The following is an 18,132-nucleotide window of genomic DNA, read 5'->3' on the forward strand; positions in this document are numbered from 1 at the left end:
TTGTTTACTTTTTATGATACTGTATTGCTTATGTAGGTCTCTTTGATAGTCATTGCCTATTATTTATCTTAAGTGCCACTGATGGCTAATGTCCCCCTCTTGCCTGCCTAGGTGCTATTGAGTGGTTCTTTGAATTGGCCAGATGTTTAATCATGAAATATTGATGCATATAAAAGAATATATAAAACATATCTAAGGTGTAAGTAAAAAATAAAATGCCTGTGATGTATCATCTAATCAAGCTATACAGTTTTAGCTATAAGAAACAATTGTGAAGTAAGCTCCAGTAATGATTCCTCTTAGATAGTTCCTGATTAGCATTCATCATTTGAAAGTTAAGGGAGGTAGTTGATAGTGATTGTAAAAGGAACGGCAATAATAAAATACCTAATGACCCCTAAAATGAAGAGAGTTATGCCTAATGTAAAAACAATGAATGCTTTGTGTAATGAGCTATGTAAATATATGATATTAATACTCTTTTGTTATTAGAGCTTTATATTATAAATTAGTCCCTATTGTAATCAGATCAGAAAAAGATGGAAAAGATGAAAAATGAGGGGCTAGTAGAGTCAGTAGTTAGAAAGATAATCTCACCAGAAATACTGAACATTTTTTATTTTTATTTTTGAAGTTGATGGAAGGAATGAGGAGGTATAATGGGTCAAAGGCATTGCTTCTTAAACTCTGTCTCATATTATCATATACCTTTGAAAACGTGCAATTATGGATTATTCACAGTATTTTTAGATTCAAATCCCTGCTAGTGATTATTTTTTGGAAATAAACATGTCAGACTAAATCGGTCTAGTATTTGAATTTCCCTTAATGAGATTTTTTGCTGTTTAACTAATTTTAGAAATATCACAGTTCAAAACTGTTTTTAAAAATATGTAAATTCTATACTTTTAAAATGATTTGTTTAGATTTTGGTGACTTGAGGTAGATTTAGTAATTGATAGCATTTAATTTTTCAATTGTTTTGTAGTAAAGCTTAGTATTTAACTTTTCTTTATATGGAATGTGGGACCTATCTGCATTCATGAATATTTATCAAATGCAGTTTCATTTTGAATATTTATTATTCTTGTACAAGAGAATGTTAGATCTGATGTTTGATTTTAATGTTTTTAGGTATCTCTAAAAGTCAAAAGGCTTCTATGTAAAATAGGATTTTCTAGTCTTTTTGCATTAAATTTAAATATTTACTTTCAAACCTAAACATGGTATTCATTCTAAGATTGTTATCCTAACTTGTCTTATAAATATTTCTGGTAATGAGAAATATACTTGCCATTCTATATTTCACCTACCTCCTCCCCAATAATTTTTTTCTCCAACTTTATTTATATTTATTTTTGTGAGGTAGAGTGTGTTGTTTCAATACATGCCTATACTGCACAATAAATCACTTAGGGTAGACAGTATAGTTTTGTAGGATTAGTCCACCCTTTCCCCCCTCCCCCCCACTCCAAGATTTTAGCAATAGTATGGTCTTCCTGAAAGGCAGTTCAACATGGAGGGAAGAATAGAGCTTTCTATTCTTTAGAACTAATTTTTATGGAATTGATATAATTCTTCTAAGATATTTCCTGGCTGGCAGCTATCAGTAGAAAGGACAGGGTGGAGTTTATCAATACAGCGTCAAGAATGATAATTTTGACTTGTTTCCAGCTGAATTACAACTCTGTAATTGTAGCAAGTTATACTAACCTTCTTGAATACCCACTTTCTTTATTTGGAAAATGATAATGATGGTACCTATTTCATAGAGATTTAAGATTTTTATAGAGAAAAAAAACATACAAAGCACATAGCACAATGGTTGGCACATAGAACATGCTCAACGAATGTTAGTTATCTTCTGTTTTCATCTTAATTTTCCTGATTTTTTTTTGAAATAATTTGTAAATTAGTTTTAAGTCACTTTTAAGAAAAGTGCTGACTCCATAAAAAATATGCTTGAAATAGTGAATGTTTGTATGCAGTAAGTCAAACTAAATGGAAATGTTTTTAACATCCATCAAATATTTGGGCCTAATTTGCTTTCTTCTAAATTGGGTACATGTAACTCAAGCATTTATGACAAATTTCTTTGACCCTTTGACCCTTTTTTCATAGGATAAAAGGTAGACTAAACAATCTTTCTATTTATTCTAATGCCTATACTTTTCTGAGATCATATTTGACCTTAAATATTTCTCTGAATAGATTTTAGTATAATGGTGTTAGTTCCAGTGTTTTGTTTGTACAGTTAAAAACATCAAACTCAGCAACTTTGTGTGGGTGTGGCAGAGATTGGAGAAATTAGTGAATGGTTTTTAACTTCTATTAATCAAAATATAACTGTATATTTTAGAGAGAAAAACTAGTAGTCATGTCACTTGAGTTCATAAAAACTTGGCTAATTTTTAATAATCAATAAGTTTTTTCTGCCAATTGGCATTAGGTTACTGCTGACTTTTTAGTGTCATAATAATACCTTGTAGTAGTTTCCCTAGAGGGTTTAAAGGTATATGCCAGGTTTTTTTTTTTCTGTTCTGCCCATAGGAAATAATCTTTACAAATACTATAAGAAAAATACCTCTGAAAGTTTATAAATGCCATTAATATCCTTTAAGGATCGGTCAGTTCCATTGTCTTCTTTTGTCAATCTTTATTGGAGCTTGCAGAGTAAGTCTATAAGCCTGCATGTGCCTGGCAACTGTTACCTAGTGACAGTTTCAGCTGCAGTAGCCATTGGCTGTGCTGTTGATTGGGGCAGGAGGACCGAGTCACCTTTCTGATGGTGAGTTCTTCTGCATCAGCTCAGGATGAGGAGGAGGAGCAGGGCTCGAGCTCAGGTGGAGGCAGTGATACTGAGAGATTGTGAAGAATATACCGACAGCATCCTGGTAACTGCATCACAGTAAATCGGACTTCTGAATCAAGCAGCCCAGCCTAGCAGCTGATAAGAGTGAATGTAGGTGAGAAGCATTACCTTATTCCTGTAACAAGAGAACTATTTTGTGATAAGTGAAACTAGGAATGTGCAAGGAGGAATATCCTGTGGCTATTATAAGAAAAGAAGGACTTCTCTGAATGACTTGGTGGTGCATGAGAAAATAACTTTCAGAAGAATGCTTTCTATTAAGCTGCTGCATTGTTCCTGAAGGAAATGTTTTTATTTCTAGTGCATGTTATTTCTTCAAAAGGTATGACAACAAAGACTGACAAAAGACTCTCTGAAATGCCTGTACTTTAAAAAAGACTTTGGCAACTGTTAACCTGTTATCACAATGACCTTGGAAGCCTTTTGGATGGATTCTGTCCTGCCAGCTTTTCAGTATTTCAGACTCTAGGATTTAAACTCATCTTGATGCTTTAGAGATATTTTAAAACAAGACTATCTCACAACCTATCTAATGGCCCCCGTATTAATTGAGCACTTGCTCAAAATAGAACACAGAAATAGAAGAGGCATTTTCTTAACGTATGGCTGCTACATAACTGCAAACATAATAAACAAGGTAATTTTCCACTTTCAGAAGATTTAGTTGAAGTAATGATTTAGTGTATTAATCATCTAATGAAAATAGGAAAAGTATAGCAAAATAGAATATGAAGTCTACTGGAAATACCTAAGTCATAAATAATGGCAGCATTTCTAGTCAAATAAGCTTGGGTATATAGGGAAGTTTCTATTATTGTCTAAATTTTATATATATTTACATATGTATGTGAGATACGGGTATGGTTGCAAATGTAAGAAATAACTTTGAGCTGTATATTTTATTATTATGCTCCAATATAGGAAGGTGGCATATTAAATAATGAAATTTTTAGCTATAGATTCCAAAATTAGTAGCACAAAATATTTCTTTTCATTTTGAAAGGGAAGAGGTATAAATTACATTGCTGGTGATAGCACCAGTAACTGTGATGGACTAAAACTGTTTTCATTTAAATGCTTTAAAAAAATGCGTGCAGAATTAAAACTTCAAAAGTTTATCATATTTTGTCAGGTGTTGAACCATTGATCCATTGTATATTATCTTCCCTGTGGAAATATACTTTTTTCTCGTGAGAGTTACAGGGCAATCTGGAGTCTGTTTGTTACTCCTATTCTACCCCTTTGTGCTTATATAGAGATGAGTCTTTTGGAATCAACCTTGATAGAGTTGTTTTTCTTAGCTTTAAAAGAAATGAAAGAGATGGATCATAAAGTTTACCCACCAACATCAGTCCCTGACCTGAACCCAAACCAGTCTGCCACAATGAAGTTTTTCTTAGCTTTGCAACCCAAACTGAGATCTTCATTATTTAAACTGTAAAATACGAATGCATTTTTAATCATAGATGAAGCAGGAAGCCTGAGACAATTTAAGACCTTTTCTTTTCTGTTCTTTCTAGTTGATCCAAGAAACTACCTCTCTCAGGAAAACAAACAGCTCACAGAAGCTTTTCTTCCATTGGCAACTGATTTTTTTTTCTTTTTACAGATTTAATTTTTTGTAGTGCAAGGTAATAAGAAATCTGTTTTCTCTAGAAGTCCCTTTTGTCTGCAAAAAGTTGTTTGAGAGCACTGGGGAAAGCTAATCAGTGACCTCTGTTCACCTCCTTTCTAGCTTTCCCTCTCCCTTTCCTCCCAAAGCTGAGGTGTGTCACTGCTGAACTGAGGCTGATGAAGAGACTCGAGCACTCTCTGGGATGCTCAGCTGTGACAGAAGCACTGATACTGTCTACCAAAGCAGTTTCTGAGACACTCATTTGCAGAGTTTAACAGATGCTGGGCAACGCACCTGCTTGCTGTAGCCAAGTCTGCAGAGTCCCTTAATTCCAAGCCATGAACGAATCCAGGTGGACTGAATGGAGGATCCTGAACATGAGCAGTGGCACTGTCAATGTGTCAGAACGCCACTCCTGCCCACTTGGATTTGGCCACTACAGTGCAGTGGATGTCTGCATCTTTGAGACAATAGTTATTGTCTTGCTGACATTTCTAATCATTGCTGGGAATTTAACAGTCATCTTTGTCTTTCATTGTGCTCCACTCTTACATCATTATACTACTAGCTATTTTATTCAGACGATGGCATATGCTGATCTCTTCGTTGGAGTTAGCTGCTTGGTTCCTACTCTCTCACTTCTCCACTACTCCACAGGTGTCCATGAGTCATTGACTTGCCAGATTTTTGGATATATCATCTCAGTTTTAAAAAGTGTTTCTATGGCATGTCTTGCTTGCATCAGTGTGGATCGCTATCTTGCAATAACCAAGCCTCTTTCCTACAATCAATTGGTCACTCCTTGTCGCCTGAGAATTTGCATCATTTTGATCTGGATCTACTCGTGCTTAATTTTCTTGCCTTCTTTTTTTGGCTGGGGGAAACCTGGTTACCACGGTGACATTTTTGAATGGTGTGCCACCTCTTGGCTCACCAGTGCCTATTTTACCGGCTTTATTGTTTGTTTACTTTATGCTCCTGCTGCCTTTATTGTCTGCTTCACTTACTTTCACATTTTCAAAATTTGCCGGCAGCACACCAGAGAGATAAATGACCGAAGGGCCCGATTCCCTAGCCACGAGGTAGATGCTTCTAGAGAGACTGGACACAGCCCTGATCGTCGCTATGCCATGGTTTTGTTTAGGATAACCAGTGTATTTTACATGCTGTGGCTCCCCTATATCATTTACTTTCTTCTAGAAAGCTCCCGTGTCTTGGACAATCCGACACTGTCCTTCTTAACAACCTGGCTTGCTATAAGTAATAGTTTTTGTAACTGTGTCATATACAGCCTGTCCAACAGTGTTTTCCGGCTAGGCCTCCGAAGACTGTCAGAGACAATGTGCACATCATGTATGTGTGTGAAAGATCAGGAAGCACGAGACCCCAAACCTAGGAAACAGGCTAATTCCTGCTCCATTTGAAGAGAACTACACAGTAAATCAAATATAACCTAACAGTGGTTTTGGATCGTATTCTTGATTCATCTGGAAACTTGCCATCAGAGAAATATTTACTTGAATAGTTGACTATGAATTGAAGGATGAACCTAAAAGTATCTTTCTTTCTTTCTTTCTTTTTTTTTTTTTTTTACTTTTTCATGAAAAAAACTAAAAATAAGGATGTATAGAGAATAATCTCATGAGGTAATTATAGTGTGTGAGTATAAATGTGCAGTAATAGGAAAACTGAAGCACTGAGGGTGAGAAAAGTCTCAAATCTACAGGACATGAGCAGCCTCTCGGTGTCTCCTATGTCTGACTGTTCTCTCTCTCTGCCTCTGTGTTTGTCTCTCATTTTTTCTCTCTCCGTTTCTCTCACTCTTTGTGTTTGTGGAAATTATTACTTACATAAATTGCCCCTTATACAAAAATGTATATTATATATCTGGCAAAGGATAACCTTTTGCCTCAAAGTGTACTTTTAAACACAATCTAAGATTCATAAGTGATCTCTTCATGGAGGATGCACATTAAGTGTTGTATTTTAGCACTTGCACACAACTCCTTTGCTTGTGTTTTTATAATCTTCTCTGCAGCACAAATTTTCTGTTACAAATTTTAAAAACCCAGTATTTTTGTTTCTTCTGGGCAAAATGACATTTGCTCCCCACCCCCCCTTCTAACAGCCTGCTGTTTTCTCTCTTTCTCTCCATTTTTCTTGATCTACGTCCTTTGGAACCTTACTCCAGAAGTGTCTTAGCTAATGAAAGAATCTACTGTATAAAGCAATCATAATGTTAAATAATTTATTCCTTCCAACGCAGCAATTTAGTAGCCTATTTGGGAGATTGTGTTAAATATTTTTGACGGTTTTTGTAAACATTTTTATCTGATTTCTTTTAAGTTTGTTCATGTGCCTAAAGTGGTGTCTTTTTGCTACAGTAAAGCCTTGTTTTTCTTTAAGAAAACCCACAAGTATTTCTAATGCAGATGAAGGATACTTACCCAGCAGTGAGGTATCACTCTTAATGCTACTTATAATATTTTTTTTTTCCTTAAAAAACAGCAAGACATTAACTTTTTTGTGTTAGGTCTACAATATTTACTGTTGTGTCCACTAGTCATTTGTGTGATATGCATTTTCACATACTATGTTTTTTACAACAAAGAAAATGTAAATTATGTGATCTGTGCCTAATGTTTTCTTAGCACAATATATAGATCAATGTTGTTTAAGTTGTCAACATTGGAAAAATATATACAAAAACGTATTTTAAGAGAAAAATACTTTTGTGTAGTTGTTATTTAGTATTTATATTAGACGAAGCTGCATTCTTAGTGCTGCTAAGAATATAATATACTTAATTATCAAACACAGGTAAGAGCCATCAGTATTTTCTTTTGTAATGATTTGTTTTCAGATGCAGAGATTAACTTATTTTTTGGGATTGTGTAATAAATTGTCAGGAGTTTAGATGTAGCAGAGTGGCATTTAAGAAATTAGTAGTGAAGCAGGTGTGAGCAGTAAAACATCTACACATTACTTTTTTACCATAGGTCTCTTGCCTGAAAGATATTTTAAAATTTTTATCAAACTACTGAGTATTTTTCTTCTCAGCATTTTTGATTTGTTTTATGAAATGCATTTAATGAAATGTGCCTATGATTCTTCAAGTTAGAAGCCAACCATGTTTGCACTCTGGTGGTTTGACTTGAGCGGTCCTTTAATAGAAATGTTGTCATTTTATTGAGGTTGTTCTGAACCCCTGTATACTTTTAAACATGTAAGAAAGGTTTAAAATAAAGAATAAAATAGTATTCTATATATCAACCTCAGACTTTTCTTCAGTTTAATAAAACACTTACTTAGAACAAGAGTTTACTTGTTTGGTAATCAAAATCTAATTGTTTTACACTTCTGTAGCTTGGGTTTATATTTATAATTCAGACCAGTTCAAGAAAACCATAAAGTTCAAGGAAACATAGTACTGCTAACTTTTCAGATATCATAAATAAAACCAGCAATACTATATGTATTATTTGGGAATCAGATTTTGATTTAGAGTGTAAATGTAGTTTTAAAAGACCCAGTAGATGCTCCCTACAGAAAGTCTGAAGCCCTGCTTATTGCATTTTCCTCTTCTGGCTTTTCCTTATAATAATTATAACAGTTATGTGCCAGGCGTAGCATTAACTTTTACATCTATTACAACGTTTGATACTCACTACAACCCTTTGTGATGGTTCTGTTATTGCTCCCACTCTGAAAGATGAAGAAACTAAAGAAAGGCGATTTATCCAAGGTCACTCAACTAGTCAGTGGCAGGGGTTCCTGTACACAGTTGGCCTGGAGCCAAAACCTGTATGGTGAATGCTGCACCGCTTTCTCTTCAAAAGGCATCCAGCCTTTGTACCTCTCTCTGTGTCAAAATTTCTTTGAGCTTTATTATTTTTTTCTTACCTTAAGTCTTTTGCTTTAGTTCTTTCCTTATCTTGTAGTATCTTTTTCTTTAATCTTTTAAGTTTATTTTATTAAAACAATAATTTGATAAGCCCAAACCTACCAGTTTAGTTTAAAATCAAACTGAAAATCTGGGGCATGGCATTTCCTTGATATTACTTTTGTTCATTTTTGTTAAGTTTTCTTTGAGTAGCTTTTTCAAATCTCTATGAATTTCTTTTTGAAAAAAATTTTTTTGAAGGGGAAGAGTGGAAACAAAAATTCTATCATAGGGTGAAAGAAGCTGAATGAGGCTTTGTCTAGGTTTAGGTTCTTCATTTACTGTAACGTTTCATGTGCAACTCTAGGTAAGCCAGTTGGCTTCCTTTTGACATATTTTAATATGTAATTATATAATAAGATAATACTGATTTTGAAACTACTCTGTCTTTTTAGATTAATGTTTTAAGAATAAGAAGCATAATCATTATTCCCATCATTATTTTGTATTCTGTGGTAATTATCAAGTTTGGTTATAAACGACAGCCAAAAAATAGTGCTGTATTCTATTACCTAAGGGTTCTGTTATTTGTATAATTGTTTCTAAAGTTATATGGTGTTGGAAGGCTTTATAACCTACAAGTGTATGAAACTTGAGCTGAAATCCTGGCCCCCATAAGCTGTTTGGCTTTATGTAAGATACCGAATATTTCAAAACCTTAAGTTTTCTCATTGGTACAAATAAAAGGCAGAGATTTGTACCTCCCTGTTCAGCTGGATTTGAGGACTAAATGAGATTTTGTAGTCTGTGTGGTCAGCATGGCTCCTGGCACATAGAAAGTGTTCAGCATGTAGAAGTCATTATTTTACCATCTTTCTGGGTATCATATTTATCACCATCACAACTTAAATATCACTGATTCCAGTTAAAACAGAATTCATCCATTGAGCATTAGGGTTTTCTAAGATACCATTTTTCTCCCAAATCTGTTTAAACTCAGATTTTGGATTAAATTTAGATGTTTTTAAATATGGAAAAGTTCCATAATTTCTGGAAGCTCATTTCCTAGGAATAATTATTCATGAAGACATTTGAGATTAAAGATATCCAGCAAGCAGATGCTGTGATGAGAAAGTCAGGGATGATTCTGAGATTAATTTACCTGCTTACTTTATTGTATTAAATATACTCAAACATTTTTTTCTCTTTAGAGTGGCACTAGTAGGAAAGGATTGTCCAGGGATATCTTACCATTTGTCTTTGCATTTTAGCTTTCCTCATTTATTAAAATGGCATTTAAGGTATTTCTTCTCATACACGTTACCCAAAAGAAACAGTGATTAATAAGTTTAAAAATAAATGAAGTTTTTGCCTTAAAGGACTTTCCTTTGTCCTTCACCACCCCAGAAGCTACTCATTAGATGTGAAAAAGACACATTTATGTAATAAGCAGATAAAAAAGATTAAGATGTGGGGAATCTGCTAGTATAACACTGTAAATATGGCATCACCTATGTTCACATAGGACCATTGTAGTGCACAAGAGCATATGTTAGTGAGTCAGTGCTATAGTCTGATGTGTAGGTTCCAACAGATGCTCTTTTCTTTGAGCAAAACAAATTTATTTTAGGATTAAGAAGGATATGTAAAAAATGGCATATTCTATAATGAAATGTATAGATATTGAGGAAAACAAAATGGCTGGAAAAGAAAAAAATGCGTAGATTTCCTTTTTAATATTTCTCATAAATGAAACCTTTATCCAGTGCTAGTTTTGCTTTGTAATTTAAAATATCCATAACTTTTTATTTGAAATAGTAAAAGTGGCTATCTTTTAAAATATTAAAGGTGGTGTAATTAAGGATTTTCTTTTTTTCTTTTTTATTACTATTCTATTAAAAATTTTTTTTACACGGTGAATTTTTGTTTACAATCAGGAAAATTAATGTTTTATTAAAAAGAATGCTGAATATTTAAAAATATTTTTACAGTTTACAAAACAGCTTATGTTGATAGCACAAGTAACACTATCCAATAATGTTTCAATACTATCTTTTTATGAATGTAGTTTCTATAGTTTTTGACTTCGGTAAGATTTATTATTTTAGGTAGACTTTTCAGAGAAACTCAGTGACCTTCTACTTGAAATATTAGATGTTCTTGACTTAGTTTTGCTTTAACATAAACAGTTCGAAGTGTTATTTGCTTAATTTGAAATGGATCTCAGTCACTCTAGGATTTTTTAATGCATTATTGATATCATCCTTCAGCTTTTTTCTTACCTTTAAACAACATGAGGATAACCCTGCATTAGGGAAATAGGGTCTAGCTGGTGCATTAACTGGATTTCCTAGGTAGGTAAGATTCAGCTTTCAGTCCCGCATCTCTGAAGACCATATCTAAAACTTTTTAATGGTAACTTTTGTATTTTTATATATGATTCCCTATGAAAGGTGAAGAAAATCACAGTAATAAATTCAGCAGGAGTCTGTTATGCCTGATAAATATTTGTCATAAAAGGCATGCATGATATCAACACCTTCATCATAGTAAATGGGACTAAATTGGTTTCTGAGATTCTAAAATTCTAAAATTTTTAGGTGATAAATATCAAGAAGTATAATGCATAATGAAAATTCATTGAATGGCAATATTTGCTAAGTCTAAAACTTCCAAAAATGATACTTTGTACAAGAGAAATCATATTTATCTTTGACTTTAGAAATTTGACCACGGTTTTATTTTATGTTTTTTACTTAAGCAAGTGTAAATAAGGTTGATGCCAATTTAAAATGCCCAAATACACTTTATAAATTCAAGATGGTGCCATTATTTTATGGAAGGCACACACACAAAATAATGTACAAAGTTATATAGCCTTTAAAATTACATAGTTTAAAAGTTATATAGTTTTTAAAATTCAAAATTTTTAATGAAATGCAGAATGTAGCAATAGGGAGCAGTGCATCTGTCTGATATTATGCCTGACACAGAAGTGTTCATGTATATACTCTATGTAAAGTACAATATAAAAGTGTTTACTTCTGTTCCTCATAGAATTTGAAGTTTAAAATAGGTATTTCTAGATCATATATTGATAGCCTCTTCACAGTTATTTCATTTACTCTTTTAGGAATTTTTTAATTAAAAATGCTAAATTGGTAAGATTGATATTATAAATGATAGATTTGGGAAGGATTAAAAGATAATTTGGAAAGGAGCAGATAACGTAAATTCTGGTCTTACTATAACAAGCTAAATTATATTTGGATTTTTCTTATGTTTATTATTTTGGAAAAGAAAAAATGATTCAAAATTCTGTTTTTAGAATTGCTTGAAGTTACTAATTTCAAAATTGAGTCTAGTTTTTCGTATATAAGAAAACAACTTTAATATAATTTGTATCTTGGTTTTTGTGAAATGTTCTTACCATGGATTAGATTTTAAAACATAATTTACATTATAATTAAAAAGCACAAATAGTATGCATTCAATTTTTTGCTCTCTTTTTAAAACTCATGACATATCAAAGATCTTAAAACTTTACTAGATTTTTAGGTATATTTATTTGGAAATAATTTTGGAAAAGTGCATTTTGAAAATTCATGGAGTGTAATGTTACTAAATAGGTCTTGTGATTGCTTCTGTTATTTTAATCATCAGCTTCATATATCAGCCTACTCTCTGTTTCTAAAATGCAATTTAACACTTATATTTGAACAAACTATTAAAATTTATTAGAGGACTTCACTTTGATATACTTTTATAGATTTTAAGTCCAGGATATATTGTGGCAGCATGGTGCAAATAAGTGTGTGTGTGTGTGTGTGTGTGTGTGTGTGTGTGTGTGTGTGTGTGTGTGTGTGTGTGTGTGTGTGTGTGTGTGTGTGTGTGTGTTAATGCTTTCACTTGGCAGCATGGTGCAAATAAATGTGTGTGTGTGTGTGTGTGTGTGTGTGTGTGTGTGTGTGTGTGTGTGTGTGTGTGTGTGTTAATGCTTTCACTTCTACCCAAGTTATAAATTTGGGATAACCCTGCACTCTTGATTTGTAGTCATTGTAAGGTGTTTAATTACTTTCACCCTAGTTAAAGGTACATATTTTTAAAGAAAACGTGTTAGGATTTGAAGTAACGTTCTTGGGTGGGATTACCCATGATGTCCAAGTTTTGGAATAGTGATATGGGATATATTTAAGTGATTGATTATACCGTGAGGAAAATGGAGACGGGTCTCTTGCTCCTTTCATCAAGTGTGAGCGTTAAGAAATTATTGGAAAACACTGCAAACTGAAATTTGAAAAAGCTTAAAATACTTTTGAACTTGTATAATGCCCTTGACATTATGAATTAGGCATATTCTAAATGCCTCTGTGAGTAAACACTATCTCATTTTACATGTGGAAATCTGAGATAAGATTTTTTAAGTGATTCTAACAAGATAATATTGTTAGACAGAGATACTGCTGACCACATGTGTAACAATAGTATGACTTGTGATAAGATTCTTGATAATGTTGTTATGGATGGCTGGTGCTAGAGTAAATGGACCCTTCTTTCTTGAGTAGAAAATTAAGGCTTATTTAGTTGATGTGGGAAAAATTCCATGTGAAATTTTCCTTTAATATATGAAGTAAGGATTATTTGAAAATTAACTATGTTGAAGGTGAGATTTTGAGATCATGGAAGAGTTTAATGAGATGTATTTTCAGCTCTGTTCAGTGTTTAATATTTCTTAAAACAGTTTTTTGTCTATAGAGGATAATGAAAATGTTCTTCTCCTTTTCAAAACATGACAGTCATCCGCTGAATATATTAAGAGATGTATAGACTCAATTGAACAGTGTTTGTTGTGTTTTTTAAAAAACTGTAACTTTAATGATGAATTGTCAAAATTATACTATATTCAAATAACAACTGTTGAGAAGTAATCATATCATAGCCATGCACTTTATGTTCAGAACTTTCTTTGTAATGTATTTTCAGTGTTGTTGAAGTTATCATAGGTTGCATTTTTCTCAAGCATTATGATGGAACAGGTTTTGATTTTTCTGCCTACAGTGTTTTATATGTTTGTGTGTAGTCTATAAAATATTACCCCGGGAATCAGAGAGATCAGTCTGAGTTAGTTGTGATTTAAATAAAACTTTAAAAATACATAATTTAGTTTTATTTCAATGAAATAATATAGTTACATAAAGATTGAGGGAATGCAAATTAGGCAGACACAGTATTGCTTTATAAATGTCCTTAGATGAAACCTTTCCTTAAGTAGTTTCTAGTATGGAATATTTTCTTAAATGAATTACACTGAGTTATTTGAAAAGTTTATTTTTTTTTAATATTTAAAATTTTCCTAACAATTTTATGACTACTTCATTTATGCTACTCATTTACAGAGTTTGCAAGATGAATTATTACAAAATCCATATTATTAAAATCTGAATTAACCAGATATTTTTGTATTCCAAACTAACAAATTAGGATAATATTTATTGATTATGTTTTATATGCTGGGCATAAATTATGGAATATATACAGAAAACTATTGTGTAAGGTAGGAATTGACAAGTTACAGTCCACTGCCTATTGTAAATAAAGTCTTATTGGAATATAGCTACACCCATTCATTTATGTAGTGTCCATGGCTGCTTTCATGCTACAATAACAGAGTTAAATAGTTGTGATGGGAGATTTTATGTACTGCAAAGGCTAAAATATTTACTGTCTGGCCCTTTACCGAAAAAAATTAGCTGACCCTTGGCATAAGACATTATAATCCCCTTTATGTGGTACCACAATAAAAGAATGTTGTGCATTTATAATTGCTAAAGGATCTCATAAGGAGTGGTTACTGATTTCAACCTGATTCAGCCAGCCGTCAGGAAAATTTCTGGGATATGGGTAAAAACCTAGGTACTGATTCCTCCTCTATGATTCCAGTGGTTTGTCAGTTGAATACCTCACTCTAAATAAAACACAGACCCACTCTTTCTAATTATTTTTGACCTTTATATAGTTAGTCTGCATACTTGTATTTCCATCTTTTTCCTATTTGGGTAAAGTTCTTTGTATGTGGAACTTACTTCCTAGTCTCTTTATTAAACTACTAATGTAGCATAATCATACATTATTTTACCCTTAAGTATGGAGTCAATAATAATTAACACTGGATGTACTCTTCAAACATCGGAACCATTTGTTGAACTTCTCATCAATAAATGATAATCATATCATCTGAAAGAACTGATTTACTTATAAATAAGCAGTCTTTTTAAAATAGTAATCTAATAGAAGGTCTAGCTGTATAAGAGCCAGACTTGTACGCATCTCTAGAATGTATATGACTTAAGAGAATTTATAATTCTGCGCTGATGTATGACATTTTAGTAGGCTTTTGGTGATTTAGGTTAGAACATAAATGGATGTAGTCATATTCATAGCTAATGTTTATTACAGCACTTTGGAATTTTATAGTTTTTGATGATGTCAATTAATGAATGAGAATATGGAAAGCAATTTCAAGTGAGCCATAATTTATATTTACACAAAATTAAGCAGTATAAAAAATCTTGGCAATTCAGTTAATCACAGGTATTTGATACATTATCTATTAATTTTTGCCTTGATCAGTACTATTGTTTTAAACTAATCCATCAGAAAGTTTTGGTTTTCTTCACGTTTAGTAAATGGATGAGAAAATGAATAAATGATCTTGATATTTAATTTGAAGATACATTTCATTTGGTCCATTGGAATAAAAACAAATACTTATATATGCTTTTATGCACAAGGTACTGTTACAAGTCATTGAGACAGTAGAGCCATCATTTGGCTCCATATAATCTGGGTAAACACTTTAATAAATTATTTATCATTTGCTTTCCTTAAACAAATGAATGGGATGATTTCATGTAAAACTATATGTTAAAAGGGTTTCCAAAAGTTTGATTTTAAGTGAAAGATTTCAGAGGATCTTTAGGTCCTCCTGCCCTTTTCAGAATAGTCAGTGAACTGGAGGGTCTTAAGAAAAGAACTCAAGGATTTCTTATTCATATAATTTAAGTGGTAAAATATGCTCCATGTCTTTTAGTGCCTTTTAATTTCCAACAACTCTGTAAAAGAATGAATTATAGCTAATCACTGTAAACTTATCTCTCAATTCTGCTTCTCCTAATTCTCATCACTTCTACAAAACTAACTTCCTCTGTTTTTTCCTCAGTCAAGATTTATTTTAGTTGTTTTTATTTTTAATTTTTAAAGAAATAATGCTCCTGAAGGAAATTTAGGTAATGTTTAAAAGGATAAGAAAAAGAGAATAAATCGTGCGTAGTTTCCTTACCCAGATATAATTAGGTATGATAACAACTACTGATTTCAGTTTTCTTTCTTCCATTTCTTACCCCCTGTGGATTAGGACTCTTTCTATGTAAAGGATTTTTAAATGTAGTTATTTATATCTTAAACATTTTCCCATATTATTGCATACTCTTTATGAACATTTTTTATAAATAAAACTTTTTATCCATATTTAGTGTTTTCTCACATTTTTAAGAAAGGTAAATACTGAGTCAAACTGTATGAAGATATTTTAAGATAATTTATACATTTTACCAAATTGCTCTCCGAAAGGAGTGAGCCAGTTTATCTTTACACCAATAATGTATCAGCCTATGGTGTTTTGCCACAAACTTGATAGCAGCAATTCTATATTAATAAATAAATTAAGGGAATTGATTTTTTACTTTATCCCCTACCAGCCCCTAGAAAAGATTTCTTTGGTTTTCTTGGTTTTTCCTTCCCTACAGTAAAAATTAAAAAAAAAAAAAAAAATTGAAGATATATTAAATTAGGTTGGATATGCTGAGCTTGTTTTACCCCAAATTCTTTATTCCAGATGTCTTTGAGCTCAGATCTTTTTTCCACTTTCATTAGCTCGCCGTTTACTCTGTGTTGCTGCTTTGTTGTTTATGGCCATGTATTATTTTAAGAACACCAAACTCTGTCATTGCTGTTCTTCCTTGTTAGTCCTATCTTCAACATTGTCTATTTTATTGTATCTTGTATATGCCACATAGCCACCTATATGTATACTGGGGTTTAAGAAAGGCTTAGAAAGTTTTTCCCTTGTATTCTTCTGCCTCTGTTGTAACAGTGAAGCTTCTACTGGCCTCACAGGGTAGGGTTGGATCTTTTCCTAAGCAAAAAATTTTGAGGCCTGTGTCCTTGGAGAGTTTTGTGGACATCAAGATTTCAGTTGTTGGAGGCTGAGGACCCTAGACCTGGTTTTGATACTAGGATTTCCTCAACCTGCAGAACCATGGGTATAGTTCCACAGTGGCGACTAGAGCCATGGTAAGCAAGTAAGTGGCTTTATCACTTTGGAGAAGTCACACCTCACCTGGTGTGGATGTCTGAGGAGCAGGCATGCTTGCAGGTCTGTACTTTTTCTCTTTGTTACATCTTTTACATCTCTCTAGTTCCTTAGAGTGCTTTGTATCTAGTGGCAACTCAATTATTTGTTGAGATGAATGCAAATGGCTCTGTTTTATAGTAAATCTTTTATTTGTTGGGATTAACAACACTCCTCTTGGGTCTCTTCTCAGCAGTTCTTTTCCCTGCAACTCAGTGGAAGTTGTGGTTGGACTGAAGGTTACTTTAAGATTCTTTTCCTCTCTGCCTTTATTTTACATATAAATGAGGAAGCTATGGAAAAGAGTATTTTATTAGAGTTGAAAGATTATTTAATATGGCCATCATTTGATATAGCTCTCCACTTTAATTGAATTCTTCCTTCCAAAATGCACATTCAGTGACTTGTAGACTATTTCTTGAATATGTGTCCTAAAGGAGGGTTAATACACTTTGAGGTAACTCTGGCTTTTAGATAAGTTTTATTTATATTCAGCTGAAATGAATGTCTTTCTGATTTCTTCCAACTGTGATTATATAGAAAAAATAAAAATTTCTGTTTGGCCCAAGAACCTTCTGTATACCTTAGAAGAACCATTGTTTCTGTCAAGTCTTCTCTCAGTCTTGAACTATTGCCATAAAACATGGTTTTGAAGCTCACCACCAGCTTTTCCCTGAATATGCTCTAATATATACTTCTTTAAAGTGCTCAGAGGAGAATATAATGTGAGTGTGATATGACCAATAACAGATGAAAGTGAAGTTATCATTTTCCCTTGGCTTACATACTATTTCGCTATTTATTCAGCCCAGAAATAAATTAGATATGTTTGGTAGTTATATTATACTGTTGAACATATTGAGTTTATTTTCAATAAACACATACATCTTTTTTTACATTTGCTTAATTATATATGTTCCTTCTCCCTATATGTAAAATGGCTTGTGTTTTTGTAACACAATTTTACATCTTACCTTTATGTCTCTTGAACTTCATGTTGTTACAGCTGGCTCAGTTGTTCCAGCCTTTCTGAAACTTCATTCTATCTCCTAACATGTTCATTAAACTTTTTCCATCTGCAAATGTGATAAACATATCTTTAATGGTAAATCCTGATAATTGATTTAAAAAAATTAAACAATCCCAAACCCTGTCTTTGTCAGGGATTCCCAAAGACTACCCCCAGGGTTGGTGATTTGTTAGGACTCTTAAGGTTTAGCATATAGTTATATTCATGGATAAGATTTATTACGGCAAAAGGATATAAAGTAAAATTAGCAAAGGGAAGCAGGTGGAAGCTTTTAAGAGTCCTCTCCCAGTGGAGTCACACTTAATTCCTCTAGCAATGAATT

The 18,132-nt window shown here is 32.7% G+C and overlaps 2 protein-coding genes across 10 annotated transcripts in view; both read left to right on the forward strand.

The window, feature by feature from the left end:
* RABGAP1L (RAB GTPase activating protein 1 like) overlaps window positions 1-18,132 on the forward strand; it is a 646,375-nt gene that overhangs the window by 220,807 nt on the left and 407,436 nt on the right. The window lies entirely within an intron of this gene.
* Window positions 4,826-5,955, forward strand: GPR52 (G protein-coupled receptor 52). The gene has a single exon (XM_063107190.1). The coding sequence runs from the start codon at window positions 4,826-4,828 to the stop codon at window positions 5,909-5,911; it is 1,086 nt and encodes a 361-aa protein (XP_062963260.1). The 3' UTR covers window positions 5,912-5,955.

This window comes from Cynocephalus volans, chromosome 8, assembly GCF_027409185.1.
Source record: "Cynocephalus volans isolate mCynVol1 chromosome 8, mCynVol1.pri, whole genome shotgun sequence".
Classification (NCBI taxonomy): Eukaryota; Metazoa; Chordata; class Mammalia; order Dermoptera; family Cynocephalidae; genus Cynocephalus; species Cynocephalus volans.

Excerpts from the sequence above, each read along its gene's own strand:
- GPR52 (XM_063107190.1), top strand. The coding sequence starts at position 4,826 with ATGAACGAATCCAGGTGGACTGAATGGAGGATCCTGAACATGAGCAGT.